This window comes from Triticum dicoccoides, chromosome 3B, assembly GCF_002162155.2.
Source record: "Triticum dicoccoides isolate Atlit2015 ecotype Zavitan chromosome 3B, WEW_v2.0, whole genome shotgun sequence".
Classification (NCBI taxonomy): Eukaryota; Viridiplantae; Streptophyta; class Magnoliopsida; order Poales; family Poaceae; genus Triticum; species Triticum dicoccoides.
This window is the reverse complement of record NC_041385.1, coordinates 429,970,532-429,994,171: the sequence shown is the minus strand read 5'-3', so window position 1 is coordinate 429,994,171 and position 23,640 is coordinate 429,970,532. Positions and strand designations below refer to the sequence as shown.

Below are 23,640 nucleotides of genomic sequence, written 5' to 3'. Positions count from 1 at the left end.
TTGGGAATGTATGTATCATAATTTTTCTTAGTGTTGAGTGAAATGTGATGGTAATCTAGTGTCACTTTCAACTTTGTGTTTTAAAGATACCGTCTCTAAATTAGAACGAATTTTACTTATTTTGGATTATCGGTGTGTATGTAACAAGGTTTTCCCCCCTCGATTTAGAATTTTTTTCTGGGAGGGACAAGAAAATCCGGTTTTTGGAAAATCTCTGTATTTTTGGAATTTTTTGCCTGAAAATATCAAACAAATTTCAAATTCAAAAAAGAATAGCTACCAAAAAAATATCAAATTCAAGTTGCGGTTGCACACGAAGCACTATGTGTCCAAGTGGTCAGTGCACCATGCTTCACTCCTGAGCGTTTAGGGTTTGATACACCCCTTCCTGCATTAGTCTGATGTTTAAATCCAAATAAATTTAAATCCACAGGAGAAAAGTTTCATGCATTTTTTCGTCTAGACTAGATAGTACGCAATGAATGTCATGATATCGATTCCTAAAACAGCGCAAACGGATAATGACACTGGCTCACCGGAGCGAGAATTCAAACTATAGTAGTCCAAAAATAGATTTGGAACCATAACAAATGGCCGAGGAATCGAGCATAAACCACCACTGATTATGAGAAGATACCAAAAGGGATTTGACATTTGGAAAGCCACCTCCATTTTCCCGTGGTCACCGACCGCCCACCGGTAGTAATCCACCGTATACAAAGCAGGCAGGGCGCATCAGCATTAAATTAAATTAAATAAAAATGGGTCAGACGAGGCGAAGAAAGGAGGAGCAAACCTGAAGCGAGAAAATGGGTGCCAACCCCCACGCGACGCGACCCACGACAGGCGGCCAACCGGGGAGGGGCAATCTCGTCCGTCCGCGCACGGAAATCAAAGCAGGATTCCTTTCATTTCATTTCATGGCAACAAAAACAAGCCAAACACACTGCCTGCCTCCTCTCCACCCGTCCTCCTCCTCTCTCTCTCTTTCTTATTCCCCTCGCGGAGCGCGAGCGCAGACCAGCAGAGGAGGAGGAGGAACAGGGGGGAGAGAGAGAGAGAGAGAGGGAGCCCTAGCCCTGGCCCGGCGCCCCGTCGCTAGGGTTAGGGTCTCCCCCCCAGTTTCCCGCCCTCCCTTCGTCGCCTCGTCTCGTCTCGTCTCACGATCCGTCCGCCGGCGCCCTGCGGCGTGTGCGCTTTTCGTCCTCGCCGGCCCGGCCCGGCGCCGGCAAATGCCGTGTGTCTGACCGTGTCCATTCGGAGGCGGGCTTGGTGTTGTCGTTGCCGCCCTTACCTTACGGTACGGGGGAGCTGAGGAGATTCTGGGCGAGATCCGGTGAGCGGCGAGATGCAGCAGGATCAGCGCAAGAAGGTCGGCTCCTTCCCAGAGATCCCTAGCATTTTTGTGCGCGTGAATTCCGCCCCAGTCCAGCTGATTCATGCAGCTGAGCTGCTCCTGCGCTTCCTTTTTACTATTATTATTATTTCGAGGGAATGCTTTGCCTTGTTTGGGGTCTCTGTCCGTTCAAGCCTTCCTTTTCCCTTTCTGTTCGGCACAGTTTCTTGTTTCTCTTCTGGGCATCACTCCCATAGATTTGACGTTCCGCCGCCGTATCACTATTCTCATTTCAGTGCCGTGTCAATCCGGATGTTTGAGTTTATTTTTATTCCCACAAGGGTAGGTATTTTTTGGCAGTATTTTCGTTAGCCGTCCCCGATCTTTTCCCTCCCTCTGTAACATGAATCTCTAATATGATCATGTCGGTCCTTCTCGCTTTCACCTTCTTGTCCCATGCATTTTCCGCACCCCCGTCGCATCGCGTTGAGTTATGCGGCAGTCTTCCTTCTATATTTGGGAATAAAGGTGTAATTTGGCGCTCCTTTATTACTATAGCTCGCAATTCACATGCAAAAGTTGACCGCGTTCTGTGACCTCGAGAGGCTGCCCGCGCAAAGACATTGTGGCCGTTGCTTTTCCTTGTCGGTGGGCAAAGCTGTTGGCTTTTCTTGCGGGGTTCTCTTCTCCCCGATCTGTGCACGAGCACTTGACTCACAAGTGGCGCGTGTCACGATTTCAGTTGCGCAGCGAATGCTTCAAGATCTTGCTCCTCAAGAAAATTTCTTCATCTACCTGCACAGCAGTTGAATTTAGCATCTATTCCTTAATACTGGTTGTAGCTTCCCAATGATTAGTTATTTTACATGTCGTCCATTAAAAGTATCTGGAGATCTGTCATCATTTTTGCGACCCACCACCTACCGTGCCATTTCTGCTTTGCTTGACAGCGTGACATCAATTGTTTGTATATACGTATATGATTGCGAGAACTGATGGTCCATTGATCACTCAAGCTTCTTGTCGTCGGGAGCTTCTGACGAGCTTCCAGTGACAGATTTGTGAAATGTATTTGACATGATATCTGCAATTCTTTTCCAGAGTTCCGCAGAGGCCGAGTTTTTTACGGAGTACGGCGACGCAAGTCGATACAAGATTCAGGAAATCGTTGGAAAGGGCAGCTATGGTGTCGTGTGCTCCGCAATAGACGTCCACACCGGAGAGAAAGTGGCGATAAAAAAGATACATGATATCTTTGAGCACATATCTGATGCTGCACGGATTCTCCGTGAGATCAAGCTTCTGAGGCTCTTAAGACATCCTGACATTGTTGAGATCAAGCATATTATGTTGCCTCCATCGAGAAGAGACTTCAAAGATATTTATGTCGTTTTTGAGCTCATGGAGTCTGATCTCCACCAGGTTATAAAGGCTAATGATGACTTGACAAAGGAGCATTACCAGTTCTTTCTTTACCAATTACTCCGGGCTCTGAAATACATTCACACTGGTAGGTAACATACCGATTTCTTATCTTTCTGGAAATCATATGTCGCAGGACCATGCAGTATATTTGCTCTAGTGAACTTGTATCAGGTCACCACCTTCCAGTTAGATATACTAGCTAAATAAACCCGAACGCTTATGGTTGGTGCCGTATGTACGGTATCGCTAGCATATTCAAATAATTTCCATATGACATATACTCCCTCTGATCCAAAACAAGTGTTGCAGCTTTGAACTAAAGTTGAACTAACCTTAGTTCAAAGCTGCGACACTTTTTTTGGATTGGAGGGAGTATTAGATTAGCTGCGGTTATTGAGTTCATAGCAATAAAATCTGTACCAACTAGTGCCATGCTGGTTGGGTAGAGAAGAGAGGTGATAAATATATGCCCATCACTTGAATTCAAAATATGCTCAAAAACAGCTAATTATCTTAATCTTTGTAGGCATTAGGTGGTGAACACCAGGATAGATATTCTTTCATAGAGTGCGTGTTGTTACCTCATGATTTAGAGATTTTATATTACGCAATTTCCTGATAATACATATTTGCTGGTTCAAATGGTATACCCGCGTGGTGGTAGTCTTTTCAACAACCAAAAAGGAGCATCTCCACAGTTCTTTCCATGAACAAAATCTGTATAAATAACATGTCCAGTCGTGCTACTTTTGCTGCCTGCACCCATTGCTGATACTATGGCCATATGTAACTGCAGCTAATGTTTATCACCGGGACCTAAAGCCAAAGAATATATTGGCAAATTCCAACTGCAAACTGAAGATTTGTGATTTTGGATTGGCACGAGTTGCATTCAACGATACCCCCACAACAATCTTTTGGACGGTATATTTCAAGGAAAACCTATATCCTGCCATCCTTACATTTCTGACTTGTTTGATTTGAGCTAATCATCATGATGTCTATTTGTTCAATTGCACTACAGGATTATGTTGCGACAAGATGGTATAGAGCTCCAGAGCTCTGTGGTTCCTTCTTTTCAAAGGTAAGCTTCCCTCCATTATTAGCATTCTCTTGGTTGAATTTTGGTTAAAGCATTGAGCTGACAGACTGATATAACGGTAGACTAATGGTGCTGCGTTGCCATACCATGCATCTTTCGTTACCATTAATCGACCTATTAATACAAACCATTCTTCTTCGGTGATTGGTCCATTAGTTTTGTTCCAAGCTTATTTATGCTGTGGCATGAAACCTCATTTTCCCCACAGATCTTATAGAACATTTTATGGGAGCACAGCACCTTTTATTGGAACAAGCTCTGCTTCTGTGTGAAAAGCTAATTTAATCTGCAAACCATCACTTTGACTTTCCCCACTGTCATAACCATACGTTTGTTGTTTCCTTATCGCATTGTTGATCATGCATTGAGTGCTCAAGCATGAAGTTACTCCATTTCTATGTCAATCTATGCTACATAGAATCTTGACTTCGTATCGTTCTCGGTAGGAGCTGTTAAAAATCATATGAGTTATATTTGTGTTAAGACTTGTGAAAGCATCTCAGGCATTGTTATATTTGATTATTCTCAATGAACATTATCATGATGCGATACTGATAAACAGTAACTTGTTACTCATGCATGTTTTTCTCTAACATAAATGCTCTGTTAACAAAATTGCAGTATACACCCGCCATTGATGTCTGGAGCATCGGATGCATCTTTGCTGAGGTCTTGACAGGAAAACCTTTGTTTCCTGGTAAAAATGTTGTACATCAGTTAGATCTGATGACTGATCTTCTGGGCACACCATCTATGGATACAATCTCTCGGGTATAGTGCTGGTTTTATTTGGGAATCCTTCTATAGTCTATTTGGTCGGTTATCCAATTGACATTAATAGGTTCTTCCTTTCCAGGTCCGGAATGAGAAAGCAAGGAGGTATCTGAGCAGCATGAGAAAGAAAGAGCTGATTTCATTTTCGCATAAATTTCCCAATGCAGATCCTTTGGCCTTAGACCTGTTGCAAAGGCTTTTAGCGTTTGATCCAAAGGACCGCCCAACTGCTGAAGAGGTACATTGGTAGTGTTTTTACAGCCCTGCTTATGCTGGCACAGTGTCTTGTACTTTTGAGTTATTGAGGTGCATAAAGTGACATTATTTGGAAACTTGTGATTTCTGTCAGGCATTGTCTCATCCGTACTTTAAAGGGCTTGCCAAGGTTGAGAGAGAACCATCCTGCCAACCAATCACAAAAATGGAGTTTGAGTTTGAGCGTAGAAGAGTGACAAAAGAAGACATAAGGGAGCTTATATTTCGTGAGATATTGGAATACCATCCACAATTGCTCAAAGACTACACCAATGGAACTGAAAGGACAACCTTTCTATACCCAAGGTCTGAGCAATAATATCTTTGGAATTAGATGGTGCTTTTGCTCATGCTTTGACCTTTGTTTTCATTGTATCTCTGCACAGTCTACTGACTAGGACACTTCTCTACCCTTGTTTATGCAGTGCTGTTGATCAATTTAGGAAGCAGTTTGCTCATCTTGAAGAAAATAGTGAGAACGGCCCTGTAGTTCCAATGGATAGAAAGCACACCTCTCTTCCTAGGTAACCTTCATTGTTCCATGATATTTCTTTCTCTACCTTTTATTATATTCGCGGCAGGAGTTCAAAACAGCTAAAAGGCACACATCAGAGCTTAATAGATTGGTCAGGGTCACAGTTTGGAACTTAGGCACACCGTCATTTGTCACACTTCACCTCGTCTAATAATAATGTTGTCTTCATATGGTTAGACAAGAAGGTGAAACAAACCTATGCTAATATGACACAATGAATGGCATTTTTGGCTTCAGTTTGGAACTTTGGAACACCGACATTGGCCACACTTTAACTCCGATGACAATGTTGTCTTAATATGCTTTCACAAGAAGGTGAAATGAGCCAATGTTGACGTGGTGGCATAATGAATAACATTTTGGACTTCAATGTATGTAGCTAGAGCTGGGCAAAAATTAAAATGAATTATTGGGTTTTTCAGTTGGCAGCTGAAAATTCGGTTTGTAGAATTGACTAACCGAACTGGTGCAGTCAAATTCAGTTTTGAGTCCCGGTTAACTGAAAATCCGAAGAAAACCACCTTGTAGGGTTTAGGCCAAGTAATAGCCAAGGCCTGCTGTGAGATGCATTTTGGCATCTCGCTGAGACTAGGGCGCATGCAGCCACACACATCACGCCTGCATGCCATGAACAGTCAAACCGAACGCTGCCATCTCCCTCACGCCGCTAGGACCTAGGACTACACCGCCACGCTCGCATCCCGCCTCTGAGCAACGGCCGATGGAGGGATCCCTGGCACACCGCAACGCCCCACACGGCCTTACTAGCGTTCTGCCGTCGCTGCTGACCGGCCGCTGTTGTAAAATCCATATTTATTGCTAAAAGAATGATAAAAATATGACAAAATATGTTAATAAAGTGAAATCGTAATGACCACTAAATGTTAACTAAACAGTTCCTAACAAAATAGCAAGCATAAAATTTGGGCCATGTTGACATGCCAGGAGATGATACACACTTCATATTCGGAATCTCAGCTCTCACAACCTGATAGTTGATTAGTGCACATTGATGCAGGATGTATTGATTCTCTTGCAGTCTACCTGGCTGGACATTTAATTCTTGCAAATTGATTCATGAAACATCTGTTAACGTTTTTACAGGTCTACTATTGTTCACTCAGCTCCAATTCATGGCAAGGAACAACCCCGTATTGGCCCATCAAGGGATAAGCCTTCGCCTGACGAGTCTTATAAAAATCATCGAGATTCAGAAAAATATTCTGGCAATGTCCAGAGAACCTCACAGGCTCCACAAAGAGTGCCAACAGGTGCTTTCTAGTCCATGCTTGATATACGTGCTTAGCTGGTACTAGTTTTAATCTAATCATATAATGGTTGTCAATTATACAGCAAGACCAGGAAGGGTTGTTGGTCCAGTTCTGCCTTACGAAAATGGTGGCATGAAGGATACATATGACCCACGAAGAGTGGCAGCAATGAACTCCGGTTATCCTCCCCAACAACAAATCCCGCAAATATACGGTTATTATCAGACACCGGCAAAGTCAGCTTGCTCCGAGCCATCGCAGGCCGAAGTGTATACGCTGCACCAGCAGGCCTATGCTTGCGCAAACAGTTCAACTGTGCCTGATGTTGCTCTGGACATGAGAGCACCTCCCTTCCATCAGTCAGCAGGGCCGAAAAGGGGTTCTTCTGATAGGCTATCAGCGGAATCAAACCTATACTCGAGATCCCTTAATGGCATAGCTCCAACTACAACAGGAGTGGCGGCAAGTACTCACAGGAAGGTCGGCGTTGTTCCCTACGGTATGTCGCAGATGTATTAGTGGCCAGTCAGGCGCATCCGACATGCCTTCCTGGAGTGCGGCTGGTGGCTTAACGAAACAGCGAGAAACGAAGTGGCGGATCAAGCTTGGGTGGGGATGCCACAAGGTTTACAGCGCAGGGCAGCCCGGGGTTTGATGTATGTTTGCTGTCTGATCTGGAAGCGTGTGAAGCTCTTCGTTCTGTTTCGGGCCATCAGCTTGTTGTATCTGCCTGTGTGCACACTGGATGGGGGTGGGTAGTCAGTCCAGTGGCTTGTAATCTGAGCTATTTAGGCGCCGGTTACTTTTTCTAGGGCGAGGAGACAGAAGGGAAAGGAAGGAATGCTAACCCGTTTCCTGTTGTATAGAGATGTTTGTCATCAATGTGCAACTTCAGAAAGATATATATAAACTTATAAAGCACACTTCTGCTGCAGGTGATAATTGCCACCAGGTAGTTGAATCAGTGGTCACCGGTTTTAAACATGGCAAACGCAGATGATCATTTCCTGTTTGCCCTTTGGGGCGAAACGGCAATTTCATCTTCGGAGCAAATCACATTTGATGGCAATTCTACTTGTGAAAATAAATCAAACCACGGCAGTTTTTAAATGAAAATTGTCTTCTCTGAAGAAACTGCCATGTCGCTATGAAGAAAATGCCACCCCCTGAGAACTAAAAATTCCATAAAAAACGTTTGCGTGTTCCACCCTCCCTGATGATCGTTCGTTCTCCAGTTCGCCAGTTATGAGCGTCATCCCATCTTAGCTCGCTGAGACGCAATGTTGCGCAAACCCTGAGTTTTCGTCGCCAAGAGTACAGTCCCTAGTCTTAGAGCATGCTTGGGTACGTTTTAGTCCCATGACTAAAAGTAGTGGGACTAAAACTTGCTAGTCTCACCCATGCTTGGATCCAAATACTAAAGAGACTAAAATCTAGTTATTGAGCATTTATTATCCTCCAAACCCTCCAATCCAGAACTAAGGAAAGGAATTAAATGAGGAGAGAGAGAGCTAATACATATTTTAGTAGGTTTCCCATGACTAAAAGATTTTAGCCTCAAGACTAGTCCTAGCCTCTCTTTAGTCAGGGGTGCTGGGAACTTTAGCCTCTAAAAAAGACTATTTTTAGTCAGACTAAAAATAGTCCCTTGTATCCAAGCACCCTCTTAGCTTGCTGCCCCTTTGCTAAGAAGCATTTCGGTGGTGGTGAAGAGAACGCTTCACAAGGGCATGGAGATTGGTTTTCTATCTAATAACAAAAAAAAAAGGAGTCTGGTTTCCTCACGCACACGCTTATCAGTTAATTAAAGAAAGAAATAATAACAGTGAGGCAGTCTTATCACACTTTTAGGCGCATCACGCACACGTACGCCAAAGCATTCGTGTTGGGCGCTATTCCAAAAATAAAATTGAATTTTACGACTGTTCTACAACCAGGATAGAGATTTAGGGAGAATTTTGTGTAGGTGAAAGCTTCAGGCATAGTCAGCTACTCTGTGACTGCTGCTTGAGAGGCCCCTCAGAGCAAAACTGGACTCAGATCACTTTATTCAATACTATAATTTATTTACACAGACCTGCCACACAGAAAACCCGAGCAATACTACGTATACAAGCCATGGCGACATGCAGTTTATGCTTGCTATCTGTAACAGCCAACATAACATAAATGGTGAATGCTGATCCTATACCTAATTTCCCAAGATAAGTTCGCAGGCTCAGGCTCAGTGCACGACAATGATGCATCTAAATCTAATCCTGCTGGATGGTGCCGTGAAAAGTCCTTGAGATTAGTGGCCTTACGTCCTCTGCATCAACAAGGGTCTCGAGGAATGGGAGTAACTCGACCAGTTCCTGGTCCGCGGGGTCGTCAAACCAGCTCTTTATCGGGATGCCATTATCGACTTGCAACTGGAAAACCTGAAACAAGAGAGGTTTCAGCTATAATGCATCCATAAGAGTGTTCAGGAGTTGTTAAGCCCTTAGGAAGAGAGCGACTCTAGCTGTTAAAAGTTCTGATTTGATTCAAAGGAAGCAACCAGATACCCGCAGGTCACATGCCTAGATAATATAGCTACTAGACTGAACACTACAAACAGAAAGTAGAAACACTGAGAACTGGGCACTAGCTCATGGCTGGAGTTCAAGGTGCTGAACCTGCCCACCTGCATTCGAGTCCGCTATGCTGCGGTGCTATCCGCGCTAATTCGCGGAAAGGTCGCACTTCTATACAGTGGGCAGTTAAGGAGGGATCCTTCCCCCTTTAGCCAACGTTTGCAAAGGAGAAACTAGATACATCTGTATCTAGACAAATCTAAGACAAGAATTTTGGGACGGAGGGAACAGTATTTTGGAAGGAATGTTACCTGTGGCGTATTGTCAATTATAGCAACTTTTGCCAAGTGGACTCCTAGAATTGTCAGGTCTTTTGTATAGCTGCCATCAGAGAATATACACGACTCACGATAAATTCGTTGCGAGATCAATTTCCCATCAGGGTCAAGCCTATCTATTATCTGCTCAGCATAGATTCTCTGACTAGCTGTGAAAATGACAAGCTCAAACATCTGAGCTACCTTCTCAAGGAACATCTTCAGGTGGGGCCTTTGTCTCACATGGACTGTATGGTCTTTCATATTGAAGAAAACTTGAATGCTGAAATCAGATATGTCACAGTGATCCAATGTTGAATGGACAAGAGTTTCTGCATATGAAAAATGGTTAAACCATCTTTAGAAAATAGAAATCGCAGTAAGAATGTTGACATCACAACTGAATTTTGCAATGCTGAAGATAATGAGCTAATGCATGACCTAAAATAAAAAACTGAAAAATTTATGACACCACAAAGAAAAAGAAAACCATTCACTGTGAACTGGATGATCAAAGATTTCAAAGGAAACAGAAATTTGGATCCACTTTATCCAACATATTGATGGGGCTTGCAGGGATTGATTTAAACAATCCTAATCTTAGGAGAGCATAATCAAATCCCCACAGGTTATTATTTAATAGTTGATCATCAATTTTCTTGCAGTTTAATTCCAGCCGATGTAGTCGGTAGATTTATGAACTTTGCTTCCTAAAATATCTATAAACTTGTCTTACAAATCCCTGAGCAGACAGGATGGCATCATGCTTAAGTCACAATTACTAGAAGAAAGAAAACTTCAGAAGTATAACTGAATGATGTGAATACACTGCCTGCTTACCATCCAAATCAAGCACAAGAGTGACATGCTTTGTTCTCACTGGTGATTTTCGCAGACGACTGGATGAGTCAACATCCATTAAATCAGGCAGACCTCTAGAATGAAGCTTTTCATCAACATACTCAATTCCTATCACATCCTGAGAGGCAGAAGTACTTTCAGTTTCTGAATCTGGTGGTTTCATTTGAAGGTACAAGGATGTGTCATCAGGGTCCATTGTACTGTGATCGACTGGAGCCTTATTGGTTGCATTATTTGGTTCCTCTGTCTCATTGAGAGACAGGAGTGCCACAGGCCGCTCTACCAAGTCAACAATATTCATCATATAATCATGAGAGGAAGTACTGACGTCACTTGTAAAACCCATTATGCTATCAAATTGTACATCAGAAAAACTTTCTGAGAAGTAGAAGTCCAGAACATCCCAAACTTGCAGTTCGCTTGTAGTATTGTAGCCTTCATCATTGCCACTAAGAATCAGCTGAAGGAACTCAGTGCTTTCATCCATTGCTGCAATGACAGAATAAGGAGAAGATCAGCACATTCAGATACCACATAGTAAGATAAAGAACTGGATAGCATGATAAAGGCAAGCAGCTAAATGCGTATATACTTGAGCAATATATAGTCCAATACAACACTAGAAAGGCTGAAGATATGAAACCTAAAATTAAAATACTACAGCAAGCCAGCAACTTAAATCATTGGAAGAGTTGAAAGTCAAGCCATATTACCTGTAGCATTGTAGTTCATCACTTCTTTCAACTGAACATCACTGTACATTGGATTAGGTGTTAGGATGGCTTCAAGGCTAGATGATGAAGGAACTGATATTGGAACCTAAAAATATTAAGTAGTAGTTGAATAATCCATACTGCAGAATTCATAACTTTGACATAAGTAGCAGTGCTTCTAGGCTGATGAAGTGGATAAATAAAGCAAAGATGGAATCGTTCTGTTAGATTTTACAAAGGCAGCTGATAATCATTGTCTAAGTCTTCTTTTTTTAATAAGAGGGCCGTATGCATCGTGCTGATGCAGAGGCCGGGGTTTTTTCCCCCTTTTCGAAAAAAAAAATCATTGTCTAAGTAACTTAAACTGAGATAGCTCCTAGTGTCTAAGCGGATTGCAGAAAACAACCACAGCTAAGGAGAATGGGTTTGTTATTTCCAGCCCCAATCACTGAACTGTTATGGTTTCATCACTTCAACCAATGTTACATGTTTATAGTTCCTTAATTTATACTTCCAAACATGTAATTGGCTTCGAAAAATTTAGCCCGCCACATTCTCGATTTCCCAATGTAACATAAGCAAAAAATATATTGATTTTTTTTGTCAGCTCAACAGTATTTAGTATTCAACTTGTGACAAGTGTATGTAGTAATGACTATTAAGCAAAGAAATAAGATATTGCTCCCTCCGTTCCCAAATATAAGCCTTTTTAGAGATTCCAACGTGGATTATATATGGAGCAAAATGAGTGAATCTACACTCTAAAATATGTCTATATGCATCCGTATGTAGTCCGTATTGAAATCTCCAAAAGGGCTTATATTTAGAATCGGAGGGAGTACTTATTAACATGAAGGTAAAAAGAACAATGAAGAGTCATCTAATTCCAAAGTAAAACTAACACACAAATTCCAAATATAGTTCTTGAGTGAAGTTGCTACAACTGTGGCAATTAGCTGATAATCCTTACAACTGGCATGGGTCCTAGATCGGCATACTTTTTCAATAGGACCACAATGCTAGATATGAGTCTACGCATTATCGAAAAGAAGATATGAACCTAAGTACGTAGTTGCTTCTGAGAAATAGAGGAAATCAACCAAATAATGATAAGTTATGATAATGTGATTTTCTTATCAGAGACCAGAAATAGAAGTATGTTTTTTATCAGGAATTAAATTTTATTAAACGAACTAGAAGATTAATCACCATAGATCTAGGACTGCATGACAAGAATGACACTGGCAGTAAACCGGTAGCTGATGTGTCAGATTCACCATGCAACAAGCTGACTTCAGCCATTCCAATGTCTCCCGCTGATACTGCGGCAGTAGAGTGGACTGCAAACAAATTTAAATTAAATTGCAACACTTCGGCAGTAGAGCAAACTGCAATAAATAAATAAATTAAATTGCAACTCATGAACTCACTGTCGTCTTTGAGAGAACCGTACATCCATATGCAACTAATTAATGGTATTAATAACATCATACGCATATCCTAATTATAGAGCAATGAAATATCTGGGCTTTCTAAAACAGAAGGTAAATTTGACAACTTGATGCTGGGGAGAGACGGACATATATATGAACATTCTTATCTTTGAGCTCAGCACACAACATAAGCAACAACCTCTTATCGCTTGCAGTATTTCATTTCTACAGAAGGTTTGTTACATAGACTTGGAACTTAGCAGTAGTGTTTATTGTTAGCAGCCAGAGTATAAAGGGGTTAATGCTAGATACACTCATTCAGTATAAAAGTACAACAAGGAACAAAAACTAGCTTCCGATTTCTTATTATCTAATATACCTATATTATACTAATCCAGATATCCAGACCGACGTTCAGTCACCGGCAATTTAACACATTTACTATTTTTAAAGCAAGGTAGTATAAAAGTAAAGTAGTAGTATAACACGTTCCTGAGGATTATATATTATTCAAGGAAGTTTATGTTCTGAAAGAGTCACTACTCTAATGCAGCTACAGTACAGGTGTATTCCAAGCAGAAAATCCAGAATTCAGTGAGAGAGAGAGAGAGAGAGAGAGAGAGAGAGAGAGAGAGAGAGAAAAGATCAAAACGAGTCTAACCAAGTAGATTGGAATTAAAATTAAGCAGACTTTACCATTTTGATGATCTACTAGCGTTGACCCCAGCGCTGTTTCGTGGAATGCAATCTCTTGAGGTTGCGAGTCTTCCAGTATTTCAGTGGTCTTGTGGAATGTATGAAACTCCTGCGTCCCTAAACAGTCGGTGCTTAACATTTTATTCATCCTTAATGCAGTGATATGCAAAAAGCATGTTCAAAGTACTGCAGGTCCAGTAGGTAGGAAAAGGCCAACTGTTGAGACATTTGATATCACTCAATACATTAGTGGAGAAAAGTATTGCCAGTAAAAAAGAATCTAAAGGCTAGTGTAGTGGAAAAGAGAATACAGTACTTTAGTAGTTCTCGAGAAATTAAGAGCGTCCATTTTTTTTTAACAAATTCTTATGATGAATCTTTTATCATCGAAGCTGCGCCTATATAGTTCTCTAGCTGAAGACTATTTAGAAAATATACTGTAGTAGTCATATGGCAAGTGAATTCAACAGTCAAGCAGCCTCCGATAAACTAATATCTCCACAGATTTAATCCCACCTCGCAAACAAACAAACACCAACTTCATTTCTAGATATTTGGGATGCACACTTTCCCGGTACAAAGCTCCCGCCATGATCCATGTTATTTTGACAGAAAATTCGGAGCAGGAGATATGTAATCACACCGAAGCTTGAACTCACAAAATCATCTTCCGGGCCAGAATTCACAAATCAGACCATACGCCCAACAGCCAACAGCAAGCTGAACCAAACTAATACTAGGTACCAAAATACTAGAGATACCTCAAGTTTGACCCCAGGCCCCCTCCCCAACCCAGAGAGCTCAATTAGTAAACAAAATCCGCAGCAATCACACGGAAAATAAAAGTCAGAGAGCGAACGAATACTATTGGGAAAAAGAGAGAGAAATTAAAGCTTGGAGCTCGAAGAGCAGGGGAGATACGTACCCAGTCACCAAGCTCTCGCTGGCGCAGCCTTCTTCAGCACAGCCCTCCTCCGCTGGTGCTCCGTCTCGGCCTCGCTCACACGGAGAAGGGGAGCAAGCAAGCGCGCAAGAGAGAGAGGGGGGGAGAGGGGAGGGAGAGCAACACAGGTAGGGGACAGCTCGATCGCTCGCTAATCCCGCACCACATAATCTATACGACCGATCCGCGTTCGGCAGGCCAAACCACCGGCCTCTTCCACCACTCTGGCTGCCATGTGGGGCTTGGTCCGCCGACCCCACCGAAATGCGACCCAGAGAAGATGGTTTCGGGTTGGTCTCGCGATTTCGGGGTGAGTTGCGGCGCCCTTTCCTCTCAACGATCGTTCCTCCGTTAGCATGTTTGGCCGTACTCCCTGACAGGTGAGCCTGGCTACGTTGGGGCCATGTGTCATGCATACATGTGCGAGTACATGGTGGTGGTGTGCGCGGGACTCAGGGCCCATGGGTACACGTGGACGGCAAGGATCGGTAGCTCATCATGCCTAGCGGAGTCCACCCGTTTAATTTTATAACGATTAGTCCAGCTTTACCTAACCACCCAGTCCGTGTCGTACCCGCTGCCCCTTTCCGTCACTGACAGCCGCGGGTCAGCGCGCAGCACGCAGGCAGCGCCCCAGTGGTAAGTGAGGTCGATTTGGTGCATGTAGGTTTTGGACGCCACAGAGTTGGTGGGGGTTCGCGCGTGGACGGCGCTTGATCCTTTGCTCCTCCTTCCTGGCTGCGCCCACTGCAGAAATGACGCGTGGCCCGGCAGACGTAGTACCCTGTGACCCCCCACGCTCGTGCGGCCGCCGCCGTGTCTGCGCGGATCAGGCTGTGACTGTGAGCAAATGGCAGCGGCGCACGTGAGGACCCGAATTGCTCATGTGAAATGTTTCTTGTGCAGCTTTGCCTATGTTGGTACCGGAATTGTCTCTCCATGGCTCTTCCGTCGTGATTTTGAAATGAAGACTCGCTGCGAAAAGTTATGCATGCTTTGTGGACTGGACCCAGAGGATACATTCCATGTTTTCTGCAAATGCCCTATGCGCGGGACCTATGGAACGCCATGGACGCCGGCCCTGGAGGACATCACCAACACCGGGCCGGACTGACTCCTGCGCCTCCTCGGCCGGTGCAACGTGGAAGAACGCCTCCCAGTGCTCATGACTATGTGGCGCACATGACATGTCCGCCACGAGATCACCCATTCGAAGACAGCGCCAAATGACAAATTCATTTTGGAGATTTCTGTCAAGCTACATCAACGTTCTCGTGGACATTCGTCAAAACCCCGAAGCAGAACCTGTACGTCACCAGTCAGGTCCCGCATCATTGGACCAGCCCCCACCCCCCAGATGGTCGAAGCTCAATGTGGACGGCGCGTTCCTTGAAGCTGATGGCATGAGGGTTACAGGTATGATCCTATGAAACAACGCATGTGAGACGGTCCATGTTTCTTGCAAATTTCTTACAAACAAACCGGACTGTCTTGTCGTGCAACCAGACTGTCTGGTGGAGCATCGGTGGACTATCTGGTCCTCTGACCGGACGTCTGGTCCCTCCTCGACTGGCAGCATTTCTTCTCTAGTCAGGCGGGATTGCCCGGTCCTTTGAACCAGTATGTCCGGTGGCTCTGGCCCGGTTGTTGTTTTTCCTCTATTGTGCACTATTTCCAGTCAACACTATGAATAGTTCATCGACCAGACTGTCGGTATAGATCTACCCGACTATTCGGTAGTGCATTTTTGGACCGCGAAGGTTCATTTTAGCCACCACTATATATACCCCTAGTCACTTTGTTCTAGGGTTACCCTTTGAGCAAATATCCCCCACAACCGCCACACATACACCTCTTAGTGTCCCAATCCTTGTTGCTTTGATTCTCAGAGATTCAAAGGGGAACCAATCAAAATCAAGATCCACTCCTTCCCCACACTTTGACCAATCACTTTTGTGTTTGAGCTTGATTTGGATCCTTAGTGTTTGTCTTGTTACTCTTGGAGGTTGAAACTCCTATGCAGTATATATTCTTCGGAGAGGAATCGTCCATTGTGATTACCCCTAGACAATTTGTGAAGGTTTCGAGACCACCTCAAGGTCTACCACTAGTATTTGAGAAACGCCTTTGTGGTGTTGTCTCAAGGAGAATAGAGTGAGCCCTTTTAGTAACATTTAGCCCTCCAATGGTGACTAGCTTCCCTCCAAGGAAGTGAACATCCGCATACATCCTTGTCTCCGGAGTTTCAGTTACCCCTAACCCTAACTCCTTACTTGTGATTACTTGTCTCCTTGTCTTTACTTATATCATACTGTGCTTGCTTAACTTGCTACTAAGTTGTTATTCAATATATTGCTAGCACTAGATTCACCTTTGTAATTGTTAGGCACGCATTCATATTTTGTGTTATTGCCTAAAATTGTTAAATAATAATTAAAATTTGTAATTGTACCTATTCACCCCCCTCTAGGCCAGTCTCGATCCTTTCAATTGGTATTAGAGCCTCATGCTCTATTCTTGTGGCTTAACCGCCCTAGAGCGAGATGGCTCAAGATGGGTCCAGAGCTTCTGGGTGTTGTGGATCCTAGGCACAAGTTGGCCCACAATTGGATGACGATGGTAGGATATTCACCCATGAGGATTTGACTAATGCATTAGCAAAACAAAAACTTGAAAATGATGCTTTAATTGAGGCTACAGTACAAGCTAGGATGGCCGCATATGTACCTAGTGTTATACTTATCGTTAACACGCGAGGTACGCCATGGGTGGCAAATGCATCCAATTCCTCTTCTACCCAACAACCTCCCTTGGGTACCAACCCTACCAGTATCCATGGCTTTACCAGGAAGCTATAACTTAAGCATAACTTTTCGGGTATGTGTTGGGGATCGTAGCATGCAATTTCAAAAAAATTCCTACGATCACGCAAGATCTATCTAGGAGATGCACAACAACGAGAGGGGGAGAGTGTGTCCACGTAACCTCGTAGACCGAAAGCGGAAGCGTTAGATTAACGCGGTTGATGTAGTCGAATGTCTTCACGATCCAAGCGATCCAAGTACCGAACGTACGACACCTCCGTGTTCAGCACACGTTCAGCTTGATGACGTCCCTCGAACTCTTGATCCAGTAAAGGGTCGAGGGAGAGTTCCGTCAGCACGACGACGTGGTTACGGTGTTGGTGATGTGATCCGCACAGGGCTTCGCCTAAGCACTACGACGCTATGACCGAAGGAGTAAACTGTGGAGGGGGGCACCGCACATGGCTAAGAGAACAATAGATGTGCCTTTGGGGTGCCCCTGCCCACGTATATAAAGGAGGGAGAGAGAGGCCGGCGGCCAGGAGGGGCGCGCCATGGGGGGGGGGGGTCCTACTTGGACTCCTAGTCCAAGTAGGATTCGGTCCCCCCTTTCCTTTCTCCACCGGAGGGAATAGGAAGGAGAGGGAGAGGGAAAGGGAAGGGGGGGTGCCGCCCCCTCCTCCTTGTCCTATCTTGACTCCCTAGGAGGGGGCACACGGCCACCCCCCGCGGGCTTCCCTCTCTCTCCCTTAGGCCCATGTTGGCCCAAAACTTCCCCGGGGGGTTCCGGTAACCCCTCGGTACTCCAAAAAATATCTGAATCACCCGGAAACATTCGGATGTCCGAATATAACCTTCCAATATATGAATCTGTACCTCTCGCCTATTTTGAGACTCCTCGTCATGTCCGTGATCTCATCTCGGACTCCGAACAAACTTCGGTCACCAAAACACATAACTCATAATACAAATCTTCATCGAACGTTAAGCATGCGGACCCTACAGGTTCGAGAACTATGTAGACATGACCGAGACACATCTCCAATCAATAACCAATAGAGGAACCTGGATGCTCATATTGGCTCCTACATATTCTACGAAAATCTTTATTGGTCAAACCGCACAACAACATACGTTGTTCCCTTTGTCATCGGTATGTTACTTGACCGAGATTTAATCGTCGGTATCATCATACCTAGTTCAATCTCGTTACCGGCAAGTCTCTTTACTCGTTCCGTAATGCTTCATCCCGCAACTAACTCATTAGTCACATTCATTGCAAGGCTTATAGTGATGAGCATTACCGAGAGGGCCTAGAGATACCTCTCCGATACACGGAGTGAAAAATCCTAATATCGATCTATGCCAACCCAACAAACACCTACGGAGACACCTGTAGAGTATCTTTATAATCACCCAGCTACGTTGTGACGTTTGATAGCACACAAGGTGTTCCTCCGGTATTCGGGAGTTGCATAATCTCATAGTCAGAGGAACATGTATAAGTCATGAAGAAAGCAATAGCAATAAAACTTAACGATCAATATGCTAAGCTAATGGATGGGTCTTGTCCATCACATCATTTTCTAATGATGTGATCCCGTTCATCAAATGACAACACATGTCTATGGTCAGGAAATATAACCATCTTTGATTAACGAGCTAGTCAAGTAGAGGCATACTAGGGACACTTTGTTTTGTCTATGTATTCACACATGTACTAAGTTTCCGGTTAATACAATTCTAGCATGAATAATAAACATTTATCATGATATAAGGAAATATAAATAACAACTTTATTATTGCCTCTAGGGCATATTTCCTTCAGTCTCCCACTTGCACTAGTGTCAATAATCTGGATTACATAGTAATGATTCTAAGACCCATGGAGTCTTGGTGCTGATCATGTTTTGCTCGTGGAAGTGGCTTAGTCAACGGGTCTGCAACATTCAGATCCGTATGTATCTTGCAAATCTCTATGTCTCCCTCCTTGACTTTATCTCGGATGGAATTGAAGCGTCTCTTGATGTGTTTGGTTCTCTTGTGAAATCTGGATTCCTTTGCCAAGGCAATTGCTCCAGTATTGTCACAAAAGATTTTCATTGGACCCGATGCACTAGGTATTACACCTAGATAGGATATGAACTCCTTCATCCAGACTCCTTCATTTGCTGCTTCCGAAGCAGCTATGTACTCCGCTTCACACGTAGATCCCGCCACGACGCTCTACTTGGAACTGCACCAATTGACAGCTCCTCCATTCAATATAAATACGTATCCGGTTTGCGACTTAGAGTCATCCGGATCAGTGTCAAAGCTTGCATCGACGTAACCATTTACGACAAGCTCTTTTTCACCTCCATAAACGAGAAACATATCCTTAGTCCTTTTCAGGTATTTCAGGATGTTCTTGACTACTGTCCAGTGATCCACTCCTGGATTACTTTGGTACCTCCCTGCTAAACTTATAGCAAGGCAGACATCAGGTCTGGTACACAACATTGCATACATGATAGATCCTATGGCTGAGGCATAGGGAATGACTTTCACTTTCTCTCTATCTTCTGCAGTGGTCGAGCATTGAGTCTGACTCAACTTAACACCTTGTAACACAGGCAAGAACCCTTTCTTTGACTGATCCAGTTTGAACTTCTTCAAAACTTTATCAAGGTATGTGCTTTGTGAAAGTCCAATTAAGGAGTCTTGATCTATCTCTATAGATCTTGATGCCTAATATATAAGCAGCTTCACCAAGGTCTTTCATTGAAAAATTCTTATTCAAGTATCCTTTTATGCTATCTAGAAATTCTGTATTATTTCCAATCAACAATATGTCATCCACATATAATATTAGAAATGCTACAGAGCCCCACCCACTTTCTTGTAAAGACAGGCTTCTCCAAAAGTCTGTATAAAACCCTATGCTTTGACCTTTGATCACATTATCAAAGCGTATATTCCAACTCCGAGACGCTTGCACTAGTCCATAAATGGATTGCTGGAGCTTGCACACTTTGTTAGCACCTTTTGGACTGACAAAATCTTCTAGTTGCATCATATACAACTCTTCTTTAAGAAATCCATTAAGGAATGCAGTTTTGACATCCATTTGCCAAATTTCATAATCATAAAATGCTGCAATTGCTAACATGATTCAGAAAGACTTAAGCATCGCTATGGGTGAGAAGGTCTCATCGTAGTCAACTCCTTGAACTTGTCGAAAACCTTTCGCAACAAGTTGAGTTTTGTAGACAGTAACATTACCGTCAGTGCCAGTCTTCTTCTTGAAGATCCATTTATTTTCTATGGCTTGCCGATCATCGGGCAAGTCCACCAAAGTCCACACTTTGTTCTCATACATGGATCCCATCTCAGATTTCATGGCCTCAAGCCATTTCGCGGAATCTGGGCTCATCATCGCTTCCTCATAGTTCGTAGGTTCATCATGGTCTAGTAACATGACTTTCAGAATAGGATTACCATACCACTCTGGTGCGGACCATAATCTGGTTGACCTACGAGGTTCGATAGTAACTTGATCTGAAGTTTCATGATCATCATCATTAGCTACCTCACTAATTGGTGTAGGAATCACCAGAACTGATTACTGTAATGAACTACTTTCCAATTCGGGAGAAGGTACGATTACCTCAACAAGTTCTACTTTCCTCCCACTCACTTCTTTTGAGAGAAACTCCTTCTCTAGAAAGGATCCATTTCTTAGCAACAGATATCTTGCCTTCGATCTGTGATAGAAGGTGTACCCAACAGTTTCCTTTGGGTATCCTATGAAGACACATTTTTCCAATTTGGGTTCGAGCTTATCAAGTTGAAGCTTTTTCACATAAGCATCGCAGCCCAAACTTTAAGAAACAACAACTTGGGTTTCTTGCCAAACCACAGTTCATATGGTGTCGTCTCAATGGATTTAGATGGTGCCCTATTTAACGTGAATGCAGCGGTCTCTAAAGCATAACCCCAAAATGATAGCGGTAAATCAGTAAGAGACATCATAGATCGCACCATATCTAATAAAGTACGATTACGACGTTCGGACACACCATTACGCTGTGGTTTTCCAAGTGGCATGAGTTGCAAAACTATTGCACATTGTTTCAAATGAAGACCAAACTCGTAACTCAAATATTCTCCTCCGTGATCAGATCTTAGAAACTGTATTTTCTTGTTACGATGATTTTCCACTTCACTCTGAAATTCTTTGAACTTTTCAAATGTTTCAGACTTATGTTTCATTAAGTAGATATACCCATATTTAATAGTTGGAGATTTTAATATCGTAAGGAGTTTTGAGGATAGCAACAAGCCAGGAGGTAATGTTAATGAAATCTTGACTTTCAATGCTGTTATCAGCAATCTGGGATTAGTGGATATTCCACTAAAAGGCAGGAAGTTTACATGGTCTAACAAATAGTCAGATCCTTTACTGGAGAAGCTCGACTGGTTCTTTACTTCTGCCTCATGGACCTTGTTATATCCCAACACTCTTGCTTTCCCACTGGCCATGACTACATCTGACCATGTACCTTGTGTTATATAAATTAATACTTCAATGCCCAAAAGCAACATCTTCAGGTTTGAAAATTGGTGGATGGACAATGAAGGTTTCCTGCCTCTGGTTGAATCTACATGGAAGCAGAGCATTCATTGTGCTGATGCAGCAAAAGTAATCAATGCTAAGATGAAGATTCTCAGGAAATCCTTAAGACATGGGCTAAAACCCTGTCTAACTTAAAGAGGATATTTCATATGCCAATACTGTGATTGCCATGTTAGATGCAGTGGAAAGTTTCAGGCCACTTACCAGTCTTGAATTTGAGCTCAGGGAAAATATCAGACTACATTTGAAAAATTTGTTAAAGCAACATAAATCCTACTGGAAACAAAGGGGCAAGAGAAAATGGGTGACACTTGGAAGTGAAATCTCCCAATTTTTTCATGCCATGGCTACAATGCAGCATCGAAACAATATCATCCCCTCATTGCTTGCACGGGATGGCACTGAGGTCACAGATCATGGAGCCAAAGCCACTCTCCTGCATGAGACATTCAAAGACATATTGGGGAAATTTGAGCCTTCCCAAATTCCCCATGATATGCTGAATCTTATTCAACACACACAGTGATTTATCTTTTCTAGAGCTCCCTTTCACTATTGATGAGATTGATGCAGTTATAAAAGAAATGCCATCTAACAAGTCTCGGGACCAGATGGATTCAATACTGACTTCATCAAGAAATGTTTAATTAAAAAGGACTTTTATGATCTTTGTTCCCAATTTTACCAAGGAGATCTTTGTTTGCAGGGTATTAACAATTCTTTTATTACTCCCATACCTAAAAAGGCAGAGGCTGAAATTATGAATGATTATAGGCCTATATCCCTACTCAACTGCACTATCAAATTGTTGACAAAGTGTTGCCAATAGGATCCAATCAGCCATACTAGAGCTTATTCACATAAATCAATACAGATTCATCAAGACAAGAACCATACGAGACTGTATTGCTTGGGCATATGAATATCTTTTCCAATGCCATAAAATTAAAATACCAACTGTTGTTCTCAAATTAGATTTTGAGAAGGTATTTGACAAAATAGAGCATGGGATGATTATGGCTATCCTAAAGAAGAAAGGATTCAGGGACAAATGGTGCACATGGATTCAACAAATCTTGAATTTTGCTACTTCTTCAGTATTATTGAATGTGGTACCTGGTTCTCACTTTAAATGCAGAAGGGGAGTTAGACAGGGGGATCCCCTGTCCGCTTTGATCTTTATTCTTGCAGCAGATTTTCTGCAGACGATATTAAATGATGCAATGAGCAAGGGCAATATTCAAGCACCCACCAATTTCCATTCATGCCCAGATTTCCCTATTCTTCAGTATGGAGACAATACTTTGATTATCATTCCCGCATGCCAACAATAATTGAGCCATCTGTAGACCCTCTTGCACATCTTCCCTAAAGCCTCTGGTCTCAAAGTTAATTTTCAAAGGTCTAACTTATTACCTATCAACTTGTCTGATGAAGACACCCAGTCTATGTCCAATCTTCTAGGATGTGTTGTGGGAACTTTCCCCTTTACCTACCTTGGGGCACCACTCAGTTTCACTAAACCCAGAATAGAGCATTTCATGTACCTCATAGAAAGAATTCAAAAAAGACTGGCAGTATGCTCTCAATACCTCAGTTATGATGGTAGATTGCTAATGGTCAGCGAGTATTGTCCTCTCTACCAACTTTTCTTAATGTATACTTACTCTTGTACAAAGGCATTATTGAGCAAATAGACAAGTACAGAATGTTGGGGAACGTAGTAATTTCAAAAAATTTCCTACGTACACGCAAGATCATGGTGATGGCATAGCAACGAGAGGAGAGAGTGTTGTCCACGTACCCTCGTAGACCGTAAGCGGAAGCGTTATGACAACGCGGTTGATGTAGTCGTACGTCTTCACAATCCGACCGATCCAAGTACCAAACGTACGGCACCTCCGAGTTCAGCACACGTTCAACTCGATGACGATCCCCAGGCTCCGATCCAGCAAAGCTTCAGGGATGAGTTCCATCAGCACGATGGCGTGGTGACGATGAT

General features: G+C 43.0%; 2 protein-coding genes across 6 annotated transcripts; one reads left to right on the top strand and one right to left on the bottom strand.

Annotated features, from left to right (window-relative positions):
• Positions 1-949: 949 nt before the first annotated feature.
• LOC119276336 (mitogen-activated protein kinase 10) lies at positions 950-7,632 on the top strand. The gene is made up of 10 exons (XM_037557379.1): positions 950-1,372; positions 2,438-2,846; positions 3,558-3,685; positions 3,786-3,845; positions 4,485-4,634; positions 4,720-4,875; positions 4,987-5,198; positions 5,318-5,416; positions 6,532-6,698; positions 6,781-7,632. Exons 1-10 carry the CDS (start codon positions 1,349-1,351, stop codon positions 7,215-7,217), a joined length of 1,842 nt encoding a protein of 613 aa, XP_037413276.1. The 5' UTR covers positions 950-1,348; the 3' UTR covers positions 7,218-7,632.
• Positions 7,633-8,717: 1,085 nt separating this feature from the next.
• LOC119276335 (CTD small phosphatase-like protein 2) lies at positions 8,718-14,365 on the bottom strand. 5 transcript variants are annotated; one of them, XM_037557374.1, is made up of 7 exons: positions 14,199-14,365; positions 13,274-13,489; positions 12,354-12,484; positions 11,145-11,250; positions 10,411-10,920; positions 9,565-9,902; positions 8,718-9,118 (listed from the first exon to the last, which is right to left on the bottom strand). In XM_037557374.1, the coding sequence occupies exons 2-7, from the start codon at positions 13,419-13,421 to the stop codon at positions 8,951-8,953; spliced, it is 1,401 nt and encodes a 466-aa protein (XP_037413271.1). In that variant the 5' UTR covers positions 13,422-13,489; positions 14,199-14,365; the 3' UTR covers positions 8,718-8,950. The 5 variants fall into 5 exon arrangements, with proteins under 5 accessions (XP_037413271.1, XP_037413275.1, XP_037413272.1 ...); XM_037557378.1 differs by having other exon boundaries at positions 12,422-12,484; positions 13,274-13,382; XM_037557375.1 differs by having other exon boundaries at positions 13,274-13,390; positions 14,199-14,364.
• Positions 14,366-23,640: the final 9,275 nt, after the last annotated feature.